This window comes from Diaporthe citri (assembly GCF_014595645.1).
Source record: "Diaporthe citri strain NFHF-8-4 chromosome Unknown scaffold_1, whole genome shotgun sequence".
NCBI classification, from domain to species: domain Eukaryota; kingdom Fungi; phylum Ascomycota; class Sordariomycetes; order Diaporthales; family Diaporthaceae; genus Diaporthe; species Diaporthe citri.
Genome location: NW_025064846.1, coordinates 2,400,995 through 2,422,654, shown reverse-complemented (window position 1 = coordinate 2,422,654; position 21,660 = coordinate 2,400,995). Strand labels below are relative to the sequence as shown.

The 21,660-nt window shown below is 57.5% G+C and overlaps 6 protein-coding genes across 6 annotated transcripts; 3 read left to right on the top strand and 3 right to left on the bottom strand.

Moving 5' to 3' along the window:
- Positions 1–1,142: 1,142 nt before the first annotated feature.
- INS49_000625 (uncharacterized protein) lies at positions 1,143–2,682 on the top strand (the record flags this gene model as incomplete). The annotated part of the gene is made up of 2 exons (XM_043161462.1): positions 1,143–1,148; positions 1,219–2,682. The coding sequence occupies 2 exons, from the start codon at positions 1,143–1,145 to the stop codon at positions 2,680–2,682; spliced, it is 1,470 nt and encodes a 489-aa protein (XP_043029968.1).
- Positions 2,683–4,265: 1,583 nt separating this feature from the next.
- Positions 4,266–5,822, bottom strand: INS49_000624 (uncharacterized protein; the record flags this gene model as incomplete). Its single annotated transcript, XM_043161461.1, has 3 exons — positions 4,266–5,295; positions 5,357–5,565; positions 5,628–5,822. 3 exons carry the CDS (start codon positions 5,820–5,822, stop codon positions 4,266–4,268), a joined length of 1,434 nt encoding a protein of 477 aa, XP_043029967.1.
- Positions 5,823–6,909: 1,087 nt separating this feature from the next.
- INS49_000623 (uncharacterized protein) lies at positions 6,910–8,140 on the top strand (the record flags this gene model as incomplete). Its single annotated transcript, XM_043161460.1, has 2 exons — positions 6,910–6,922; positions 7,020–8,140. 2 exons carry the CDS (start codon positions 6,910–6,912, stop codon positions 8,138–8,140), a joined length of 1,134 nt encoding a protein of 377 aa, XP_043029966.1.
- Positions 8,141–8,578: 438 nt separating this feature from the next.
- Positions 8,579–9,334, bottom strand: INS49_000622 (uncharacterized protein; the record flags this gene model as incomplete). The annotated part of the gene is made up of 2 exons (XM_043161459.1): positions 8,579–8,773; positions 8,834–9,334. The coding sequence occupies 2 exons, from the start codon at positions 9,332–9,334 to the stop codon at positions 8,579–8,581; spliced, it is 696 nt and encodes a 231-aa protein (XP_043029965.1).
- Positions 9,335–9,838: 504 nt separating this feature from the next.
- Positions 9,839–11,584, top strand: INS49_000621 (uncharacterized protein; the record flags this gene model as incomplete). Its single annotated transcript, XM_043161458.1, has 5 exons — positions 9,839–9,910; positions 10,028–10,163; positions 10,216–10,399; positions 10,456–11,189; positions 11,244–11,584. 5 exons carry the CDS (start codon positions 9,839–9,841, stop codon positions 11,582–11,584), a joined length of 1,467 nt encoding a protein of 488 aa, XP_043029964.1.
- Positions 11,585–15,762: 4,178 nt separating this feature from the next.
- On the bottom strand, positions 15,763–17,212 carry INS49_000620 (uncharacterized protein; the record flags this gene model as incomplete). Its single annotated transcript, XM_043161457.1, has 6 exons — positions 15,763–16,038; positions 16,095–16,302; positions 16,381–16,417; positions 16,682–16,744; positions 16,803–17,069; positions 17,155–17,212. The coding sequence occupies 6 exons, from the start codon at positions 17,210–17,212 to the stop codon at positions 15,763–15,765; spliced, it is 909 nt and encodes a 302-aa protein (XP_043029963.1).
- Between the last annotated feature and the right edge of the window lie 4,448 nt (positions 17,213–21,660).

Below are 21,660 nucleotides of genomic sequence, written 5' to 3'. Positions count from 1 at the left end.
TGTCACTTATTGGTCAGGACTACAATGGCTGTGATGTGATGAGCAAGCATCAGCCCCCCCCCCTTTCTGTCCCCCACCCTTTTTCTCCCTTTCTCTTCCCACACTACTACCCAGTGCCTAGATATGTTTGGTAACGAGATGTCAAACTTTTAGCAGGCTCTTCAGAAATTCATAAGACCCCTGGACCCTGTAGCGTCTGCACATCTCTCAGCATCAGGGCTGGGGGCTATTTTCATCAACCTTTGTTCTTTTTGTTGTTGGTTTTTTTATTGGGCCAGGCCCGGGGAGGGGGGTATGAAAGTACCTACAGAAGGTACCCGAGTACAAGGGTATCTTCTCACTCACAGCAGGCTTCAAGCACCGGGGGGGCGCATGGGCCAAGCATCTCTAGGCTGCAGCTTGGACGATTGACCTCTCGCTTGCCTCGGCCGAATCAAACCAGTCATTGACCGACCCAGTCATCAGTCATCAGCCATCCATCCCCTCCACCCATCCTTGCAACCCTCGCGATCCTCGCAAGCTTGATTGAAGGTTGAGGCTTGACATTTGACGACAGCGCCCTCGGTCCCATCCCATGCGATTCCGTGCCATTCCATTGCATCCGATCCCATCCACACCCCATCGCACCCGGTGTCCCAAAGCACCTGTCTACTTTGCCTGTCAGTCTCCAGTGGGGCAAACTTGACGACGTGACTGATCCTGGCTGCATCCTTCGTACATACTACCCACTTGGGCAGTTAGTACACACCTGGGTTTGACTCAGACCTGCCCTGCCAGTACCCGTCTGGGATCTTGTTGTCTTTCTACTTCCTCGTCCTGTCTGCTGCTCTCGAAGCACCGGCCCAGGACCAGCCTGCTCCTTCCTCCCCCTTTCCCCTCCTGTGCGCCTTTGTTACATTCGCTGCATTTCCCGAGCCTGCTCTCGGCCTCCCTCTCACCTGACTTGTCACGGGAAGCGGCAAGTGAGGAGGACCACGCCTGCTGCCCGGTATCTCACCTGTTGTATCTGGGTGACACGGCGAGGACAGGCGCCGCCCGGCCTCGTGTGGTTATGCCCAAGAAAAGACACACCAACAGATTCTCCAAACCACAGTCCACAGCTCCGGCATCTCTCGCAAGTAGCTCCACGTCAGCAGCGCGTAATGAAGGTGAGTGCCAGCGCCATCTCATCTAGACCGTCTCTGCCTCACTCCCCTGCCCGCCTTGATACTGACGCAGAGCGCCCTGCATCGATGCATATGCCCGCTGTTCCACCTACCCCATGGCCGCTTCACTGGCATATCTCTCCTCACATACTGTACCTCATGCACGCTGACTTTGTGGCGCTCATGGCTTGTAGATCACCATCGACCGAGTGTGAATCAGCTCCTAGCGTCCCTTAGACGCACGAGGCTGGACAGCAGTGACCAGCAGACCTCAGCCAGTGTTACGGACATCGCAGCCCCAAGCGTGCCGCCACAGATCCGCCAGATCCTATTACCTGGAGTTCCGGAAGCACCGGCACCACCTCCAAGGAGGCGGCCTCGATTTGCCCCTCGCTTTGATGCTCAGGGCCGAAGGCTGCCAGCCGGCCCAGCGCCGCCGCGCAGCTGGTTATCGTCGTCGCGGCATGCTCCAAGGCTCGAGTCCAACGGCCATGATGCTGAGGTGTACCAACAACGACTGCTCCCTGGCCTTTACCGGCCCGGGGAGCGAAGTCTGATGGACATTGCGCTGCGGAACATGGCCCTTGATTGGGAATATCAAAGGTCTTACAATCTCTACTATATTTTCAACCTGCCCGATCGGATTCGAATGGCTCTGATTCACATTGTCAACACGACGTTTGAGCCAGGCTTGTCGTTATTGGACTTGAAGACTATACTTTTACCTCAAGCTCCCGAAGACGATACCGTCAACGAAGACGTGGCAGAGCCCCCGCCAAGTCCCAGTTCCTTGAACGAGGGCATCACTCATCTAGACCTGTCAACATCGATCGAAAGGTCCATCAAGCTTCGCGAGCTCTCGTCCTTCCTATTCCCTACAAATCCTGCCGGCGACGGGCCGCTGCTGGACTCGTGGGACGCTCCGGAATCCACAGCTATCCCTCGACCTCTTCTCGTAAATCTCACACATCTCTCGCTGGCCGCGAGCCCCGAAACCAGCTCTCTCTGCTCCTGGAGGCAACTCCTTGCCTTCTCATCACACCTGCCGACCCTAACACACCTCAGCCTCGCCTACTGGCCCATTCCGTCCCTCACGCCGAATGCAACATTTGCCAAGGTGGTTAGTGCACAGGGCCAGACGTTCCAATACGGAGGTCGGAACCCCTACAGCCACACACTGGATGACGACTGGTCCGAGGCGATCCTGGTCCTGCGAAAGCTCAGCAAGAGCCTGTACGGGCTGGAGTATCTGGACCTTACGGGCTGCGGGCCGTGGGCGAAGGTCCTCACGGCCCACTCACATGGTCCCAACGATGAGACGGACATGATCGACTGGGTTGGTGATTGGGGTAAGATCGAGACCGTCGTTCTGACCACGGGCTATGCGCCTCCAGCGGCGCAAGAGTCCGGAAAGGTTGATAAATACAGGGAATTGATTTATGAGGCGAGGTTAACGGAAAGGATAATCAGAGCGAGGAGAGCTGGCAGAGGTCATCCTATCGCTGTTGAGATGGACCCAGAGCTGCATTCGCACTAGAATTACAATTGGATCGACCTGTCAATAAACAAATCTGCATGCCACCGGCTTCATTGCCATGTTCTATTCCCAATTTGACGCCGTATGGGAACGAAACTACTTCAATTGTCCTGCTGTAGTTGGCAAAAGATGCAACCATACCACTCGTCGGCGCCCTGTGGAAGCCATCCCTCCAGAACATAGCCCTCATTCACATGAGGCCTCGCCTAATGTTCATCATTGTCTTCATTCCGGAACTACTTGGCAGAAGGCAGCGACCAAATTTGAACTGCCGGCAGGGTCTGCTTTGCACATTGACGTGCTCAAGCCGCGTAGCTCCCAACAAAAGGGTTTTTTTTCCCCCAACTCGTGATCATCCAGCGGTCTCTATTCCTGCCTCCCCGAACCACATGCCCGTCCTATAGCACGACCGTGGGTGATCCTCCCTCCCTGTCCCTCCCTGCAACCCCCCCCCCCCCCCCAAGCGAGGCCAGCGCAGCAATCTCTTCATGCCTGCCCACACCCATTGTGGGTGTGCGGACATCGTTCTCCGCCCCTCGGCACGTCTCAATATCTCATGTGGACGAGGAAGAGAACCATGTGAATCGCCTCAACAATCGATGGGACCGGCGATGTACGTGCCAATGCCCCCCCCCCCCTCTTGCGATCGATGAGGGGCCAGCTACACCGGCTGCGGAATGTGTCGCCTGTTGCCTAGTCACGCGACAGGAAAAGGAACGGACGGGCTTGCCCTCGCGCGTGGACGCATCGTGCAGGCAATGTTCGACTCGGAATGCACTGCCCGCCGGTACAGCTGCAAGGCAGAGGATTATTGATGTCGGAGCGACATATGATATTGCGAGGGGGGTCAGGACGTAAGGAGACGATAATTCTGGTTCTTCACTTGGCCGTGGAGTGAAAGTAAAGGACAGAGACGGCTTTTTCCGGCGGCCACCTCTCGTCAACGGCCTGGACAGAGAGGCAGGCACATGCTTTATTTGCCCGAGGGCAACACTTCGCGTGCCCAGCCTTTTGCCGTTGACTGATGATAGGGGGTCCCATTGTTGAGGGCCGCGTCCAGCGCTGCAAATGTCCTCACCATGCACGATCTACGACTAAGAGGGGGGGGGGACCTGGCATGGCCTCATCGGAGAGCGGCCACCCACCCACCACCCACCCACCATCCGCTGTGCTTAACACTGTTGAAGGGGGTCCGGGGGAGGGGGGCGGATCTGCACCTGGCGATCCGAGGGAAGGAGGCGTTGTGATTAGCTATGCGCAGCTCGGGACCGCAGTCTCTTGCCCATATGCGGCAAGCAGGCTGGGCAGGGCATGACAGGCAGGCAAGCAGCCTGCTTGGGGATTTTCCTCTCAATGTTGACCGCCCGCCGAGTTGATTTGTTCGGAAATTAAGGGCGATGCATCCGATCGGGCCACATGCAACGCGGGAATCAGGATTGATTATTTTTTTTCAACAGATGGCACCCATTCATTGAGCCGGTCTGCATTCATGGGTGTGTGATCTCAAGCCACCAAGCGCCCCCCCTGCCCCCTTCCCGTGAACCTCTCACACACCTCCGTCCACGCCCAGGCACTCAGTTTGCTCAGTATCGCCAGATGGCATCAGACATCCTCACGACCTGGCCCATCTCCTTGACGTCGTGCACCCTCACGATGTCGGCGCCGCCCTCGACCGCCGCCGCGACGGTGGCCGCTGTGCCCCAGATGCGGTCGGCAGGGCGCGCCACGCCCGTGAACTTGCCGACGAAGCTCTTCCTGCTCGAGCCCACCAGCCACGGCAGCCCCCGCAGGCCGGGCCACACCCGCAGCTCGTGCAGGTGCCGCAGGATGGACAGGTTCTGCTCGCCCAGCTTGGCGAAGCCCAAGCCCGGGTCCAGGATGATGCGCCACCTGCGCACGCCCGCCGCCTCCGCGGCCGCCACGCGCTCCAGCAGCTCCCGCGCGATGGCCGGGATGAGGCCGTCGCCCGTGAGGCCCTCCGCGGCGGGCGGCCCGTCGCTCTCGCTGCCGGAGCTGCCGCTGTAGTCGTTGAGGCTGCTCATCGTGGCCGGCGTGCCGCGCATGTGCATGAGGCACACCGTCTTGCCCAGCCTCGCCACGGTCGGCAGCATGTCCGGGTCCATGACGCCGGCTGACACGTCGTTGATGATGTCGGCGCCGGCCTGGGCGGCCGCCTCGGCAACGGAGGCACGGTACGTGTCCACACTGATGAGGACATCCCTCGCCTCGGGGATGGAGCGGATGAGCTTGATGGCGGGCAGGACGCGGGCGAGCTCCTCTTCGGCGGTGACCTCGGGGCGGTTCGGCGCGGTGGACTGTCCGCCGACGTCGATCATGGTCGCTCCTGAGGCGACGAAGGACCGGATGGTAACTGCGAGGCTTGGCTGTGTTGAGGCCGGATGCATACCGCCGTCGGAGAAGGAGTCGGGGGTCATGTTGAGGATGGCCATGACGTGGGTCTTGCGAGAGGGCTTGAAGGCCTGCAGAGGGGGCTGAGAGACGGACAAGGGAGTGAGCGTCGTCAGTGGTGGTGACGAAGGCGCGAGCTCATTGAGGTAGTCTTGTGTGAATTTCCAGGGATTTTGCGGGTACAACGCCTTGGTAGGGATAAGCCTGGACGTTGTGAGTCTTGAGAGTGAAAAAGCAAGAATGCGAGAGAAAGAGGCTCACTCACTCTGCCAGAGGGCGGAGCACGAACTCCCTCTCTGGGATGCCGATGTGCGGAATTTTGAGTCTGTCATGATCCACGACCTGGTCCTCGTAGAGGAGAATATCAAGATCGATATTCCTTGGCCCCTTGTCAATCACCTTCTTGCGGCCCATGGAGTTCTCGATGGCCTGGAGTTGGTCCAGGAGGTCAAGAGGCTCCAAGGTGGTCTCGACCTGTTCCGTGTAAGTCTATTGGCCACATGAATGGGATGGCAGGCTGAGACGGGCTGACCAACCTCGCAAGCTCCATTGACGAAGCGGTCCTGGTCGGTGACATACATGGGCTCTGTCTCCCACAGGCTGCTCGTGCGCGTGACGGCGATGCCCCTTGCGTCCATCTCACGACAGGCCCTTTCGATCTCGGCGATGCGGTCGCCAAGATTGCTCCCCAAGGCGATGTAGGCCTTGCGGGGCCGCTTGTCGACGGTCATGTCGCTGGCACGGTCTATGCGGATCTGGGCAGGCAAGGTGTACCGGGTGAATGATCTTGGCTCCTGGGGCTGGTGAGCGGGTCTGGGCCTTGGTGTTGAAGACGAAAAGGATTTTCCCCTGGCGCTGACTACGGCGGAGGATGGTGGGCGGGCCTGGACTGTTGCAGACCTTGAGGGCGGCGCTCTAAAGACATGGCTACATGTTCTGGAGGACAAGGAGCGTGCTGGAAAAGTGGATGAGAAGGCCCTCATATTCATCAGGCCCGGTGAGGTCGATGAGAATTAGTTCTGGAATCGCCTCTCTGATGGCCCGTTTCCCGAGAGGATCGAGTCATGATTGGGCGAGTCCTGTTGACAGCAGGCCTGGCCGGCTCCCGAAAGCAGAGTCGACTCAGAGCCAGTCAACCACACAGACAGACCCGAGTCCCGCCCATTGAGGCTCTATGTAAGCCAGCCCAGCCCAGGTCGAGTCAGGCAAGCGGGCGGAAAATAAATGGGGCACTGCCGCACAGCACCCCACCGGGTACTAGCGGGGCCCAACCGCCTGGGTCAAGGGCGGGAACATGTTCCTACCTGCCGTGGTCTACACTACGGGGCCCTAGACAGACAGGCTGGTAGAGGAAGAGACATGTCCTGGCTCATGATGACACACCATCTAGACTACATGTCCTGGATAGCTGCTATGCGAAACAGAGCGGACCAACAACAATAAAGCAAGCCAAGTGAGGCAAGTGAGCGTAGCGAACAGACTTGCCTCGGCACATCTGCACGGCGATGATGCTGCGACCCTGATGCGCTGATTGCACCGACGCACCGATGTGCCGGGTCACATCGTCAGGCAACCGAGTCTGTGCCTCGGCTCATTGACCCCAGATCGTTTCTCCACACCCAATCGCCGAACATGTGTGTTCGCACGATGCGCCCGCGCCGCCTCCCCCTTCTCCTTCCCGCGACGTGCCTCACATTCCCAAAGGACACTTCTTGAACCTCTGGTCGTCTTTTTCCTCTCTTAAATTCCCTTCGTCACATTGGCTTCAGTGTCTCGTCCAGGCAGTCTGTATATACGACAACAGCAAATACCGTCAAGATGGCTTCACCACGTGCGTATCCTCACACGCCACTCCCCCTCCTTCTCCTCTCCCTACCCCCTTCAGACCGCAAGTTGAGCACATGCTGATAGTAGTCCTCGAAAAACAGAGAAAATCCGCACCCCGATCACTGATCTGTTCAAGATCAACCACCCCGTCCTGCTCGCCGGCATGAACGTCGCCGCAGGGCCCAAGCTGGCCGCTGCCGTCACCAACGCCGGCGGCATGGGCGTCATCGGAGGTGTCAACTACACCCCGGACATGCTGCGCGACCAGATCAACGAGCTCAAGTCCTACCTGACCGACAAGTCCGGGCCCTTTGGCGTCGACCTGCTGCTGCCCCAGGTCGGCGGCAGCGCCCGCAAGACCAACTACGACTACACCAAGGGCAAGCTGGACGCCCTGATCGACATCGTCATCGAGAGCGGTGCCAAGCTCTTCGTCTCCGCCGTCGGCGTCCCGCCCAAGCACGTCGTCGAGCGCCTGCACAAGAACGGCATCCTGTACATGAACATGATCGGCCACCCCAAGCACGTCAAGAAGTGCCTCGACCTGGGCGTCGACATCATCTGCGCCCAGGGCGGCGAGGGCGGCGGCCACACCGGTGACGTCCCCACCACCATCCTGATCCCCGCCGTCGTCGACGCCGTCAAGGGCCACAAGAGCCCCCTGACCGGCCAGCCCGTACAGGTCATCGCCGCCGGCGGCATCCACAACGGCAACCTGCTGGCCGCCTCGCTCATGATGGGCGCCAGCGCCGTCTGGGTCGGCACCCGCTTCGTGCTGTCCGAGGAGGCCGGCGCCCCGGAGGCCCACAAGGAGGCCGTGCGCACCGCCAGCTTCGACGACACCATCCGCACCCTCATCTTCACCGGCCGGCCCCTGCGCGTCCGCAAGAACCCCTACATCGTCAACTGGGAGACCCAGCGCCAGGACGAGATCAGGGAGCTGACCTCCAAGGGCGTCCTGCCCTACGAGAAGGACCTCGACAGCGTCATGAACGGCGACATGAAGGAGCCCCCCAAGGGCCTCGACGTCGGCGGCGCCACCGCGGACGACGTCGACGTCGACGAGCTCATGGACCAGTTCCGGCCCTTCCTCATGGGCCAGTGCGCCGCCGTCTGCAATGAGAAGAAGAACGCGAAGGAGATTGTGGATGAGTTTGTCAATGATGCTGCCGCGTCGCTGCAGAGGGGGAGCCAGCTGGTCAAGGTGTCGTCGAAGCTGTAAATGAACAACTTTTTTTTTGTCGTTTGTCCCGGATACTGCATTGCATTTCGTTTGGCCGAGAGTTGCGTGGGCCATGTATGGTGAGGCGAGTGCTACAAGAGTCGCATTGCAAGATGTCTTTGTTGCCGTATTAGACGACACAGGGCGTTCAGAGAATGAGAAAATGAATGTGACCGTTTTGAATGCACTACGCCCACTCGCACTCACCACCGCGCATGGTGTTTCTCAAACGCGTGAATGCAATGTAATTAAGAGGTCTCGCACCACAGACCCGTCCACAGCGTGTACAGTCACCCACTGAGCAACTCACTCAATTTGTTCATACTTTACAGTATATGCAGTAATACTTCTGTCACAATCATGACACATGAGCGCTTGCAATGCTGATAACCGTGGTTGCATGGCGATGAGCACCCTCGTCGCCCAAAAGATTGCCATTCAACTCCATTTGATGCCAAACAGCTTCGTCCCTTTACGGCCTCCGTCTTCACGCGACTTGGCATCGGCATTCTCGAGGTATATCCTCTGTTGCCCTTTGATGTCGACGTAGAAATACTTGTACTCGTGCTCACTGTGCCCGGCATACCTGATCAGGTGTATGTGCGCCGAGCCTTTGTTGAGGGGGCCCTCGAGCTTTTAGATCATCAGTGACAAATTCAGGCACTACACCGTACAGAGAATAATGGCGCTCACATAAAAGTGCATCAGGAGATGATGGTTTCCTTGAGGGTCCGTCCTCTCCGTCGAGGCGATCGGCCGTGACCTCGCCCACCTGTTGTGAGTCTCTTCGCCATGCGCCCTGATCTTCTTGCCCTCTCCGAGGAGCTCGAGGCACCGATGGTCCTTCCTGATGCGATCGACGGCACGGTTGAAGTAAGTGGTCTTGCTCTCGGTCGAGAAGACGTCTGTGAAGAGGAAGTAGCCGACGACACCGGTCAGGCCGACGCCGACCAAGATGAAGCCGAAGTTGAAGGACTGCTGTGCTGCCCTGGCCGTCTTCTCGGCCCCTGACAGCTGAGTCCATGGCACGTGTCCATCATCGTTGAAGGGGGTCACCGAGCGCCGTTTCGAGGTAGATGAAGAGCCTCCTGGCGTCGCATAATTCCTCCGCGCGGCGAGGGGGAGCAGCGCCGGGTGACAGCTGCTGATGACGGTGGCCGGTCGCAAGATTGACGCGGTTGCGATTGTCTTCATCCTGGCTGCTGGAACGCTTCCATCGCACAGGGGCAATGAGAGGGAGGTGCTTTGCGTGAAAATGCGTGAGAGGCGCAATGAGTTTGGAGCTTTTCCCTTGGTGAGGGATAGAGTGGGTTCATCAGATGTCCACCACAGCCCAATATCTGGAGCTTGAATGCTGGACCAACCTTGGAAGGCAAGGTTGTGGGGCCCGATGCGCTAGGCCCGAGAAGGCTAGACGCCACTCAAAAGCCACCACAGCAAAAGAGTGGTCACTGGCGCACTGCGGGACCGACCTCTGCGCTTAGTCGGTGGTATTGGGCTTCACTGCAATTAATTCGTCGCGCTGTCCCTTTCAACCCCTTAATCCATCCTACAGCATCCCGTCGCCCACCCACTTGCTCAACAACTGCCCCGTCGCCTCCGGGAAGCACAGAACCCAAGCATCCAGTCTTTACTCCCGGAATTGCACAGAAAACACGATATTTCGTCTTCCAGCGCCGACCATCTTCCGTCGCCAAAATGAGCGGGCTTGCGTCCAAGCAGCAGTCGCTGAAGATCTTCGAGAAGTTGAAGACAAAGCCAGCCAACAAGGTTCGTGGTGTCATATGCAATGCGCACCGGCGTATTCCAGGAAGCTTATCGCCATCCTGCACAATGCGGAGCTTCCACATTCTCCCGCCGACGTTGCTGACTTCGCCGGCCACACAGATCTGTTTTGATTGTGGACAGAAGAATCCAACATGGACATCCGTACCTCTGGGCATCTACCTGTGCCTTGACTGCTCATCGAACCATCGAAACCTCGGTGTCCACATCTCCTTTGTTCGATCGACCAACCTCGACCGTAAGTGTCCACCGCGAACCGCGCACATCCGGCACCGCTGATTACGGAGTAGAATGGCAATGGGACCAGCTCCGTATCATGAAGGTTGGTGGAAACGAGTCTGCCACCAAGTTCTTCCAGCAGAACGGCGGAACTGCCGCCCTTAACAGCAAGGATCCCAAGACCAAGTACCAGTCCAACGCTGCAACCAAGTACAAGGAAGAGCTCAAGAAGCGGGCAGCTAGGGACGCCCAAGAGTACGTTGGGAGCGCACCATTTGCCCTTGTCCTGTCGTTTGACTGACAGCGAATAGGTATCCTGGCGAGGTTGTCATTACCGATGGCGACGCCGCTGACGGCACCTCCACTCCGGCCGGCGAACCCGATGATGACTTCTTTTCTTCCTGGGACAAGCCGTCCATCAAGAAACCCACCCCGCCAGTCTCCCGGACTGGCACTCCGTCTGTTATTGGCCGCACCCCATCTCCCTTCCTCAAGGCCGGTGACTCGAACGGTGCCGGAAAGGACATTGCTCGCACTGCCTCGCCCCTTTCCCGAACCGACTCCGCCGAATCCAAGCCTGCCGCTAGCCGTATAACACACTCCGCAGCACTGAAGAAGGGCACCACCGGCGCCCGGAAGACCAACGTCCTGGGCGCAAAGAAGGCGGGCTCCAAACTTGGCGCGAAAAAGGTGACGACTGCTGACATCGATTTCGACGAGGCGGAGAAGAAGGCCAGAGAGGAGGCAGAGCGCATTGAGAAGTTGGGCTACAACCCTGATGAGGAGGAGGCTGAGACGAAGAAGGCGGGTGCAATCAAGAGCGATTCCAGCAACATCGTCTCGCCCACACCTGTCAGCCCGCCACGTGGAGGCTACGGTTCGGCATCCCATACACGCGAGAAGTCCGCCTCGGAGATGGAGCGACTGGGCATGGGCATGGGCCGTCTGGGATTCGGTCAAATTGGGGGCAACAAGCCTGTGGCGCAAAAGAAGGCAGTCGGCGGTTTTGGCTCTGTTGGACCTATCAAGGCTTCCTCCTCTAACGGTATGTTCTCTGCTCGGTCCACTGCTGTTGTGCAGTCTACTGACGCTACTATAGACGACGGAGAGAACTACGCAAGGAGCAAATTCGGCAACCAGAAGGGTATCTCATCGGACGAGTTCTTTGGTAAGGGCTCGTTCGACCCCAATGCCCAAGCCGAAGCCAAGACCCGCCTGCAAGGGTTTGAAGGCGCCACGGCCATCTCCTCCAACGCGTATTTCGGCCGGCCCGAGGAGGAGGACAACGGTGAAGACTACGGCGATTTGGAGAGTGCTGCCAAGGATTTCGTCCGCAAATTCGGTATCACTGCGGGTGATGATCTGGAGAACCTGACCCAGGTCTTGGGAGAGGGCGCTACCAAGCTCCAGGGCGCTATTCGGAGCTACTTGGGCAACTAAGCGACACTAGAGGGGTGTATTTCGGGGACGGACTGCGAGAGGTGGGCGAGGCAGTCTGGGGGACAACATACTATAAGGGACGACACGACATACTGGTCGGACGATGATCTCGTCCATTGGGTGGTTGAACGGCGTTTGGAGGGCACACACGAGGCGGACCCGGGGGACGCACAACAAGCAAATGTGAGGCAGCGGGGATAGATTGGTTATTAATAGAAGGGTCGCATCGATCAAAAGCAACCACTGTTAATTTTCAATCGTGGAAATGGGAAATTGTATGTGGTTTTTAAATACACCCCAGTGCATGGATCCGAATCGAAACATTTACTGGAACCAGCTCCTCTCTGGGTCTATAGCCTCCACTCGACTCCTGGAGAACAGTTTACTGGAGAGCAGCGTCGGAATCGAGACTGCTCGCTCCGTATCACACGGAATACCCACTTCCCCTGAAGCACAGGGACGAGCACGTTCCCTGGAGAACGGGGCCTCTCCATCTGCAAGCATCAGAGCACACCAGCACAGACGATCAGGCAGATGCAGTCTTCACCATAGCACGGATGGGGAACACGCCCAGGGGAGTGGCTTGGCCGAGCGCTGCCATCTCATTACCTATATCCAGGAGACAAGAGGCTGGCCAGCAAGACCGTCGACCAATGTTCGCCGCAGTTCGTACAAGTGGGATATCTACAGCAATTTCCATCAAGCTATCCCCATCGCAACATACGCGAGAACAGAATACCACGGCCTGGGCTCCATGCCACCACGTGAGAACTTGGATCCTCCCAAGCCCTGGTCGTTCTGAGCGAGTCCTCCCTCCATCCATCCCGGATGGTCGGACCACCACCCTCGCTCCAACGGCAGCCGATATTCAAGGCCGAGGGAATATGGTGGCTCCGCTCATGCCTCCTCGCCCCAGGGAACAAGCTGTGTAACCCGCCCGACGCACCCGCCCACGAAGCTCACGCAGAAACCCTGGGCCCCAGTGAACCACCCTCCCGTACCTGAAGGCAAGGGCAGAAGAAGGTGAATCTCATCAGCCTGCTACTCGGTGACGAGAGATTCCTAATGCCGGACTTGGCTCCGTTGGAGTGGTCTGACTGTCCATCGATGGGGTGCGGGCATACGTCTGTAAACCGCAACACCGTGGGCGAGGAGCCCAACCCTTGCCTGGAGCCGGGGCCCGTCACAGAAGCCTTGAGCAAAGATCTTTCAGCACATTCATATGACGGAAGGCATGGAAGGCATGGAAGGGAAGGGAAGGTTATGGATCAAACCTTCCTCGACTCCTGAGCCCCGGCCGCCGGACGGTGCGCCCGGGTTGTCGCCGTCGCATCCGCCCAGGCCGGTCCGTCGAAGCTTGAAGGGGGAGTCTCATATGTTTGTTGGTGGCGCGCTCCATGTCATGTATATCTCATGTACAGCGAGATGGATAGATTGTACCTGACTTTTCTCCTAGGCCCCCGGTTCATGGAGTCTATAGGATATTAGACTTTTTATCGGGGGCCCGATGGAAGGGTGCCAGCCTGAGTACAGACTCTTGTACTCTCACGCGGTCACTCCGTGATGACCTCTCAACCTCGACAGCGCCATATTGCTAGTTTACCCCTATCCAGGCCAATTTGATCAACGCACATGAAGCCACGCGAGGGACCATCTTCAGGTACTAGACCTTGTTGTGGCAAGAAGTCTGGACGAGTTTCCATACCAGTGGGCATAATACACCACGACTGTACATACATATACTGTGAAGACGATAGGCGATCAACGCCAGTAAGAATAAACGAAGGGCCACATGCTGGCCCTATGTTCACTCAACCTTGTTCTCGAATTTCATCAGCTCTCGCGTCATCCCGCCGTGCTTCCCCCCATTTTACTTCACATTCAAAGCACGCAATGGCCACTCACATCCACCGTCATTGGTCCCGAGAGTAGGTTTAGGTTTCCATCCAAGCCGATTTTTTTCCAAGCGCCTCCCAAGGCAAAGCCGCACGTGAAATGCTCCCCAAATCCAGGGACCATCGACAAGAAGGCCCATGTGACTGGCCATACACACCAGCAGATGTGTTGACTTGTGAGCTAAAGTTTATCCCTTGCACTGGCTGTCAAGAGAGGCAGGGTCTTCAATGTCAAACCATGACCAATCGAGGACTGAGGAAAGACCTCCGCCAAAGGCCTGCCCTCGACTTGGTCCCTTTAGCCCTTTGTGGCCCGAGCCAGGGGTACACACCGAGGCAGTACTTCACTGCTCATGACGATCGATGGCAAAAGGTCAGAAGGTTCCAGACCTCCCCTCCCCAGTAAGCATCAAGTTTCGCAGATCTCCCGCTTGGAGACCCGGCAGTCGCAAGCGGGTTGGTCGTGATCTTGTTGATGTGATGTCTCGGATACATGGAGCCCAACGTCCCGCGCACAGTGCCGGCGGTTGATCAGGGAGGCTTGCATAGCAGAATCTGGGGGGCCATCGCCAATGTACCTGCCCGCCAATGCGGGGACGTCAGACCATTTCCAGTCCCGAGATCACCCCAGAGGCCACCTCTGCCTGTCGACGGGCGAGGCTCTGCAGCATGCGGGCTCCACAAGTCGCGGTGCCGACCGATATTGCGTGAGATATATATATTGCGGTTCACATACCGCAGGCGGATGTGAGCCACACACAGAAGTATTTGAGAATACCATCCCGCGCCTCACAACAAACCTGTTGCCGTGAAGTGTTCATACGCGCGCAGCGGTTCGATCACATGCTTGCGAATCGGCTGGATAGATTCATCCCCAGGCCTTCGACGAACCGATGTCCAGTTTGGAGCGAGGGGGACAGGGACAGGGGCCGTCCTCCCATGAGCTGGTAGCATTAAATGCAGCCGATCGAGGGGTAGGGAGTGGCTGGACGGAAGAGCGGGAAAGCTTGCTTGCATTCCGATGCGAGCTATCGCCGTCAAGATGTTACTACTAGCGACGCGAAGGCAGTCAGTCGCATTGCATTGAAACGAGCTTTGACGAAAGGAAATGTGTGCGTTGCTGATCGTTGCCACAGTCGGGCCCTTGGACGAGGCCGGGTAGATCCGCTGCCTAACATGCCACTAAGAGGGGAAAGTGGTGCCAGACTCCTCAGATATCAGATGCTTCTGATAACTTGCAGCTTCCACATCGCGGACAAAATGCAACCTGTGAGATCCGGCTTGTTCGGTGGTGTACTTTTCCAGCCTCTCGCATCTGCAGCAGGGTGAATCAGGGCGGATGTTGTACACCACAGTGTTGACGTATCAATCCTTTCGCACACCCTGCTCAGGTGAGCCTCGGCTTGTGGCCGAATATACAGTAGGCCGTGACCCACGCACCTCGACGATGTACATTTTCGAATTTACTGTACAACCAAAGCAGCTGCGTATGGAAAAGTGGATCGTACACGGAGGTGATTGTGGGCTCGACCTCACGGCCAAGTTGACTCTGCGGTTGTCTGCTAAAGGGCTGGCATCGAGTGTCCTCAGAGGAGCTCCATCACTTCGCTAATCAGACATGTCGCTAAAATGCAACCATCGCGGAGCCAGCGCAGGGAGGTAATATCAACTTGGTGAGTAGGCCAGGACTGAGTCGTGATGTCTTTCGCAGGACTCACTGGAGACTCTACAGGCTGATAACGCATGCAAGGAAGTGCAGACCAGCTTCGCTAAATGCCTCGCGCAACAACAGCCGTGCACACATATGCAGGTCCCGTTTCCAGAAGCACAGGGAGCCTGTTTTTGCTCAACGGTCACACTATGTCGCAGGCATGTTGTGCGTCGTCGGTAGTCAGCTTGAGTGGTTCAGGGGAGTACTTGGTCAGGATGGCCAAAGACGTCGCACTGTCGACATTGTCAAACTTGGAAAAGCGTTCTTCGGGCTCATTGTCCTTAACAAGCGCCGAATATTTTGGCGGCAAGGCGAGCGGAATTGGCCGATATTGAAATCCGGTACGACTGGATCCACAGAAGGGCCTATCGTACCGATGATCGGCCGAACCACGACAATTACCCCAGCATTTTAAGATTGTATCGGCGGGGCGGCCTAGTGACGGCGACACGGCCTCAGAGCGATATTGGAGAGCGTATGGGTGCGTGCCATGCATGTCCTCGCGGAGCTGCTTTCACGATTTTCGCTGTGACGGTCTTCGGATGCAATCATCACGACCAACTAGAGGTGATTCATGGCTCCTCATCAGAACGATGGTCGTCTTCCAGCCCAGAGTCTTCGTGGATGTCACCTTCGGTCCCGTGGTTTTGTTGCCCAAGTATAAGGTCCTCACTGCCCTGCCACTGGGGTGGCATCCCTGGTAAGAGGCTGCTGTCCTTCTCTTGCCAACCGTAGTCCTCATCTTCACTGTCGGCGACTTCGAAGCCGGTCTCGCCCAGCTTTCGCTTGGGGCCAGGAGTTGTGGAAGACGCAGCATGTCCGTCAAATTGTGCCGGGGCCAAACCCGTCTGGAGCCCTTAGCATGCAGAATATACCGGACACAGCAAGGAGTGACGCGACCTACCGAGTCGATACTGAAGGCGAAGACCTTGTCCAGACCATCTGCAGCCGTCTTGCCATTTACCTTTTGCAATGCGGCAAGACGGGCCCCGTATGGATGACCATCGTCCCACATCCAGTCTCTGAGCAGCGCCACCCTCGTGGCGATGCCTTGTTCCCAGACGCTAGCGTTGATGGCAGGTATCAGAGTCGCACTTCTTTCCGCCTGCATCCTTGTTGCACATTGTGTGAGTACGACTACTGCAGCATCACGAGTCGCAGCTAGCTTCTGTAGGGCACTGACTACATACTGAAGCACCTGCAGCCGCTTGGAGGACATGGACGGGCCTATGACAGTTAGCATAGCACAGCTCTGAGGGCGGCGGGCGTGGGGTTTCTCGCCTTTGCTGCTGGCCTTTGGGGCAGCTTTCTGAGCCGGCAGCCTTGGGAATGCATGGTTCAGCAGTGCAGACAGTGAGTCGATAACAACGAGAGCAGTGTCTGGCGGAAGAGAGGACCGTGTGGGCCGGCACAGCAGGGCGATGAAGTGCGCGAGACTGGGACAGGAATACTGAACAAATCTGTCGAGGTGGTCTGATACGGCATCCTCACCGCCAGCTCCTCCGGCTCGGCACACCTCCGTCAAGCGATCGCGGGAGACGGGATAGAAGCAATCTGTAGCCTTAGCATTAGCTTGGGGCCCTTGGTGATGCGATGGCGCGCGCTTACTGACCTACCCAGACGACGCCATTGCCACCTCGTAGAACGTCTGCAGCGGCCTGGATTCCGAACGCAGTCTTCCCCACACCGGGAGGCCCCCAGATTTCGGTGAGGTGGCCTTTCTGTATGCCACCGGCGTTGGCTTCCTCCCTCGGGGAGCTACTTGCAGCACTGGCTGCTAAGGCCTTGTCCAAGTCAGGAAGATTGGTCGATACGAATCTCGAAACATTGGCATCCAGGTCCTCGAGAGCCTGTGCTGCGGAGACGGTCGGCAGTCGGTCTGAGCATGGTGTCAGCGTTGGATCTGACACAGTCGTCACAATCGTGGGCGGGAAAAACAGCTGATATTGCTTGGAGTTACGTACGCGTAGAGGGCAGGTCGAAGCTGCAGACATCGTGCCCATGCCGCTCGTGGTACTCCATGACACGCACCCCCGCCTTGACTCCGGGGAATAAACGGGGAGGCGAAGGTCGGACCCTCAGAGTCTTTTCTATTCGATGGACGCGAAAAGTACTTGTCTAATCCACCGGAGTCGGTGGCACTACGAGCTGTTGAGCATATATGAGTTGAGTGGCTTGCTAGGCAGCTAGGAAGGCGCGTGTTCCTGGAAGGAACATCCAGACGCGCCTCCCCACACTCTCGCCCTGCACATGCTCAAGTGTGTGGGGTACATGGGTACGTGAAGTACCTAAGTACTGGCTGAGCTCGTCATGGAAAACAGACGCACCAGCATCGTGCTGATACCACGGATTGTGAGGTTGTGAGCTCAGATCTGGGAGCCAGAACATTCCTGCAGCTCTTTCCTGACCCAAAAGAATCCCACTGGAGACATCTACAATGCAAGCTTCAAGTCGGTGGATACGGTGGAGGGAGCAACTGTGGTCCACCGAAAAGGGATACGTTCGTTCGCCGTTGCATCTGAATTTAACAGCTCAGGTTCCCCAGTATCATTCTATCTCAGAAGTGACGGCTCACTTCCCCTTGTCTCTGCGAGCAATACTGCGACCGGCCCCAGCGCGTGTTTGGGGAGGGAGGCACATTGCCCGCGCACTGTGTTACTCGCCGGTCGCCTCCCCGTAGCATCCAAATTTCCCAACGATGGGTGTTTCTCGTGTCTCCAGGGCTTCCCCCACAGCCGCGTCGTTTGGCGAGGGAAGAGGGTTACGGGGTTTCAGAGAGCACGACGGGCATCTGCAGCGAGATTGCGCGGTCAAGGCGGTGCGTGGGGCGTGGGGTGTCTTGAGGCCCTTGCTCACAGCAGACTGGCCGTCGCTGATGAAGTACTTACACTCAGGGACCTTTCACAAAGAGCCCTGAGACGCTCGGAAAATTTGCCTATCGCACTATTGCCTTGTCAGCTGACAGCTGGTGGTCAAGAGTTGCGAGGCGAGCCTGTAAGCCACTGTCATCTGGTGCCGCTTAGAGAAGCCACTCAGCAGAGTGCTGGCCCCCGGTAGGACGAGGTGGCCCGTTGATACGACAGACAGCCGACGAAGATGTCCCGGTGGACCTGTAATTCCGCTATCAGAGACCCTGGCCGGGGATGTAACATTCCCACCCCGCAAGTTGGAGCCCCCTGATGATCGACCCTGGGCAGAATCTGGGGTCGCAAAGCCTCCTCAGGAGATTCGAGACCTGTGTGTGCCCCGTACATAGTACAGTCTGATCCCGGGCCTTTCCCTAGAGCAGTGTGCACTTCCGCCCAGATAAGGGAAACTCCGGCCCAAAGGGGAAGGAAGGTGGAAGAATCTAGCGGAATCGCGGCCGACAGTAGGAGGACACAACATGTTGTCATTCCAGGGATAGAGATCCCAATCAGAGGGACCGTACCGACATGGGGTAAAATATTCGGGGTACGGCCTGTGATTGCGCCCCGGCGTTGCCTTTTCATTCTGCTGCGGTCGGTACCTCTGCTGCGGTCGGTACCATCGACGGCGCCAATAACAACTAACGGATATGCCGAGCAGAGGACAATCTATCGTCAGAGTCTACTATCTGGACACCGAAGTGTGACTTGGCCAGAGGCTGAGCGGTGATAAGGATACGGCCGCTTGGCGTGTTGTCGCCCTCAGGTCGGACTTGGGGAAGCATTTCCCGCCGAACACCTCATGGACTGTCGGAAGGAATCCGAAGCCACAGTGTCAGGGAAGGGTGCGGGTTGCGGGCGCTCACTGCTACCCCTTGGGGGTTGCCCTGGCGCCCAGGGCAAGGGCAGGTTTGTTGTCCGTTGTTGAGAAGCGAGCAACAAATCACGAACGGTTCCCTCGGCACGCTGCTGACGAAGCTGACAAGTCAGCCCAAGCAATCCTGGAGGTTTATTAAGGACACAGCAGATATGCGACCTTGCTGAGGGACACCATGGTTTGCCTCTGATTGAGTTGTGCGGCTGTTGGCTCCTCCATGCAACAGAAATGACACGATCAGCCCTGAAGGCTTCCCTGGAGGCAACGGGACATCCGACCGAAACCCCTAGCTGGTAGGTCAAAACTTGCGGCTCGTTTCGCCCAAGTTCCGAATCAGTGAATGAGCGCGGGTGGAACCGGTTGGGAATAGGCCAAGGCTCAGAGATGCCATATCGAATTTTCTTTCAGACTCAGTCTACTCGATTTGGAAGTCGACCTCGAGCAACGCCCCCAGATCTGGATGGCTTGGCCAGGCTGGCCAGGAACATGTTTGAAGACTTGCTGCAAGGGACAGCATCCGGGCGGACTAGAGGATGTGTGTGTACGGAGATACATGCGCCGAAATGGCTATTCATTCGCCAGGGTGCGGGACGATAGATGCTGACGTTCCATTCTTGAATTCGGCCCATTCGGGCCAATGGAGGCCTGCAGCCAGCTGCGCTTTTGAAAGGGCCGGAGCTGTCCCGACTTGGTGAACTGCCTGGCCTAGGGGGGAAAAGTCGGTGCTAACATGTGATTGAGATTTCCCCCAAGTCTGGAGCTCGTGCGAGGCCAGTATTGAAATGCTTGCGTAGGCGAGATTGCACAGAGGCAATCGTCCTGGGTAGGGCCGAGGAGGGCGCATCGTCCTGCGTAGATTTGGCCCCCAAAGGCTCTCGGGCAGACTCGCATCGCGAGCTTGGTGGGGCGAAAACTGGGGATAAGAGTGACAAAAAAGAGCTCCATGTGCTTTGATGCTATGCTCTAGCAACGGCATGTCAGTACTCCGACCTGGGCCCCAGTCCAAGGGCCCCAGGAAGGTGGAGCCCCGGTTAATAATTCACTGCTTGTTTGCAGCCGGGGAAATATACGGTCCTTCTCTGCCAGGCTCTGCCAGGCTGGCAGGCCCAGCAGGATCTCGGTCGAGACCTCGCGATTGACAGCAGCATCTTCTGCACTGCGTACCGGCCCACGGAGGATCACCACAGGGGCTCCCATCGTCGGACGACGCCCGTCTGCCCGTCGGCATGGAAGGCTGGTCGATGAGGCAGCTGCCAGATCATGGCTGCAGCAGGTCCAGCGTCTCTTTGCAGAAATTCCCCGAGAAATACGGAGTCGTCGAGCAGATTTTTGACGTCCCTGCCAAGCTGGGGCACGAGAGAGGCCGACGGTTGACGTAGCTTGAACCCCAGAGACTTAAGAGACCTCAGAGACCTCAGAGACCTGCAAGTCCGGGAGGCGTGCAGCCACTGCAGGAATCTCGCGACGCTCGGATGTGGTCCAGACCACTTGTCTCGACTGACTCGTTGTCCAGACGTGTCATCAAACAATGCAATCATTACTCTGATGGGATCATCATTGCGATGCCAAGGCGGCACTTGGCGGGCAAGGCTGAGGGTTTGGGTAGCTGTTGCTATTCGTAGACAGAGGGTTGAGGTGCGCCTGGGTCGGCCTTCCTGTTCAGGCAGTCCGTCCCTCGCTGACTGGACTGGCTGCGCTGGCTGGATCGGGGGTGCGGTTTCAAAAGGGCCAGCGCCTGCAGCTTGGCAGCCCTAGATCAGCTCCCCGCAGCCGAAAGGTGCAAGCTCGTGGGGAAGATTCGAAGGGGGGGGGGAGCGTTTTTTCGTTTTTGGGCGTCGAGCTTCCGCGTCGTCGTCACATGTCAGCAGCAAGTGCTGGCGTTTGAGCCAGCATTCCTCACCCGCATGAAACTACCTTTTGGCTGCTTGAGCCCTTGAACACTATACAGATACTGGCCACTGGCGTGATTTCTGTCGACGTCATGTACTGCGGACCAGACTCGCGTTCCTGTGATAAGCTTTGGGGTTGCACGCCCTGCATGTCCATCGGCCAACGGCCAACGGCATGGGGAGACGCTGACATGTGCCATCGCATGGAACCAGGTGGCGAGTACGAGGCCAACCGCTTCTGATGATTTTTGTCTCCCTAATAAAGCGGCAGTCTTCACTTTGGTAACACTGAGGCCGAACCTTCCACTGACTGACCCGATCTCCTGCTTGGTGCGTGTGCAGCCGAGGCAATTCACAAATACACTGCGGATAAGCCGGGCCCGGCGCTAAAGGATGCCAAAGATGTAGAAAAATTCTAGACTCATGTCTCGTCACTCTTTCTTATCGGCAAGTTGAGGCGCCCAGTGGTTCTGTCATGTTGAGAAGCCTCGTGAATAACGAGACATGCCACAGTCTGCAAGGAATGCAGCCTGACCGCTGTGTTCTGAAAGCATATTGCAAATACTCGGACAGTTTACCCGTAATCTAGTCATGAACTGCACCTCACGGTATGACGCCGTCGCGACTAAATTGCCAACAGGTGGGAAAGATCGCCCACTAAATGCGCCGACGGTTCGCAATGGCGACAGAGCTTTGTCGCGAGTTTGCCTCGTTCTGGCAGGCTGGCAGGCTGGCAGGCTGGCAGGCTGGACTCGTCCCGCATGGGACGAGAAGTGTAGTCGAGCATGCCACCTTGAG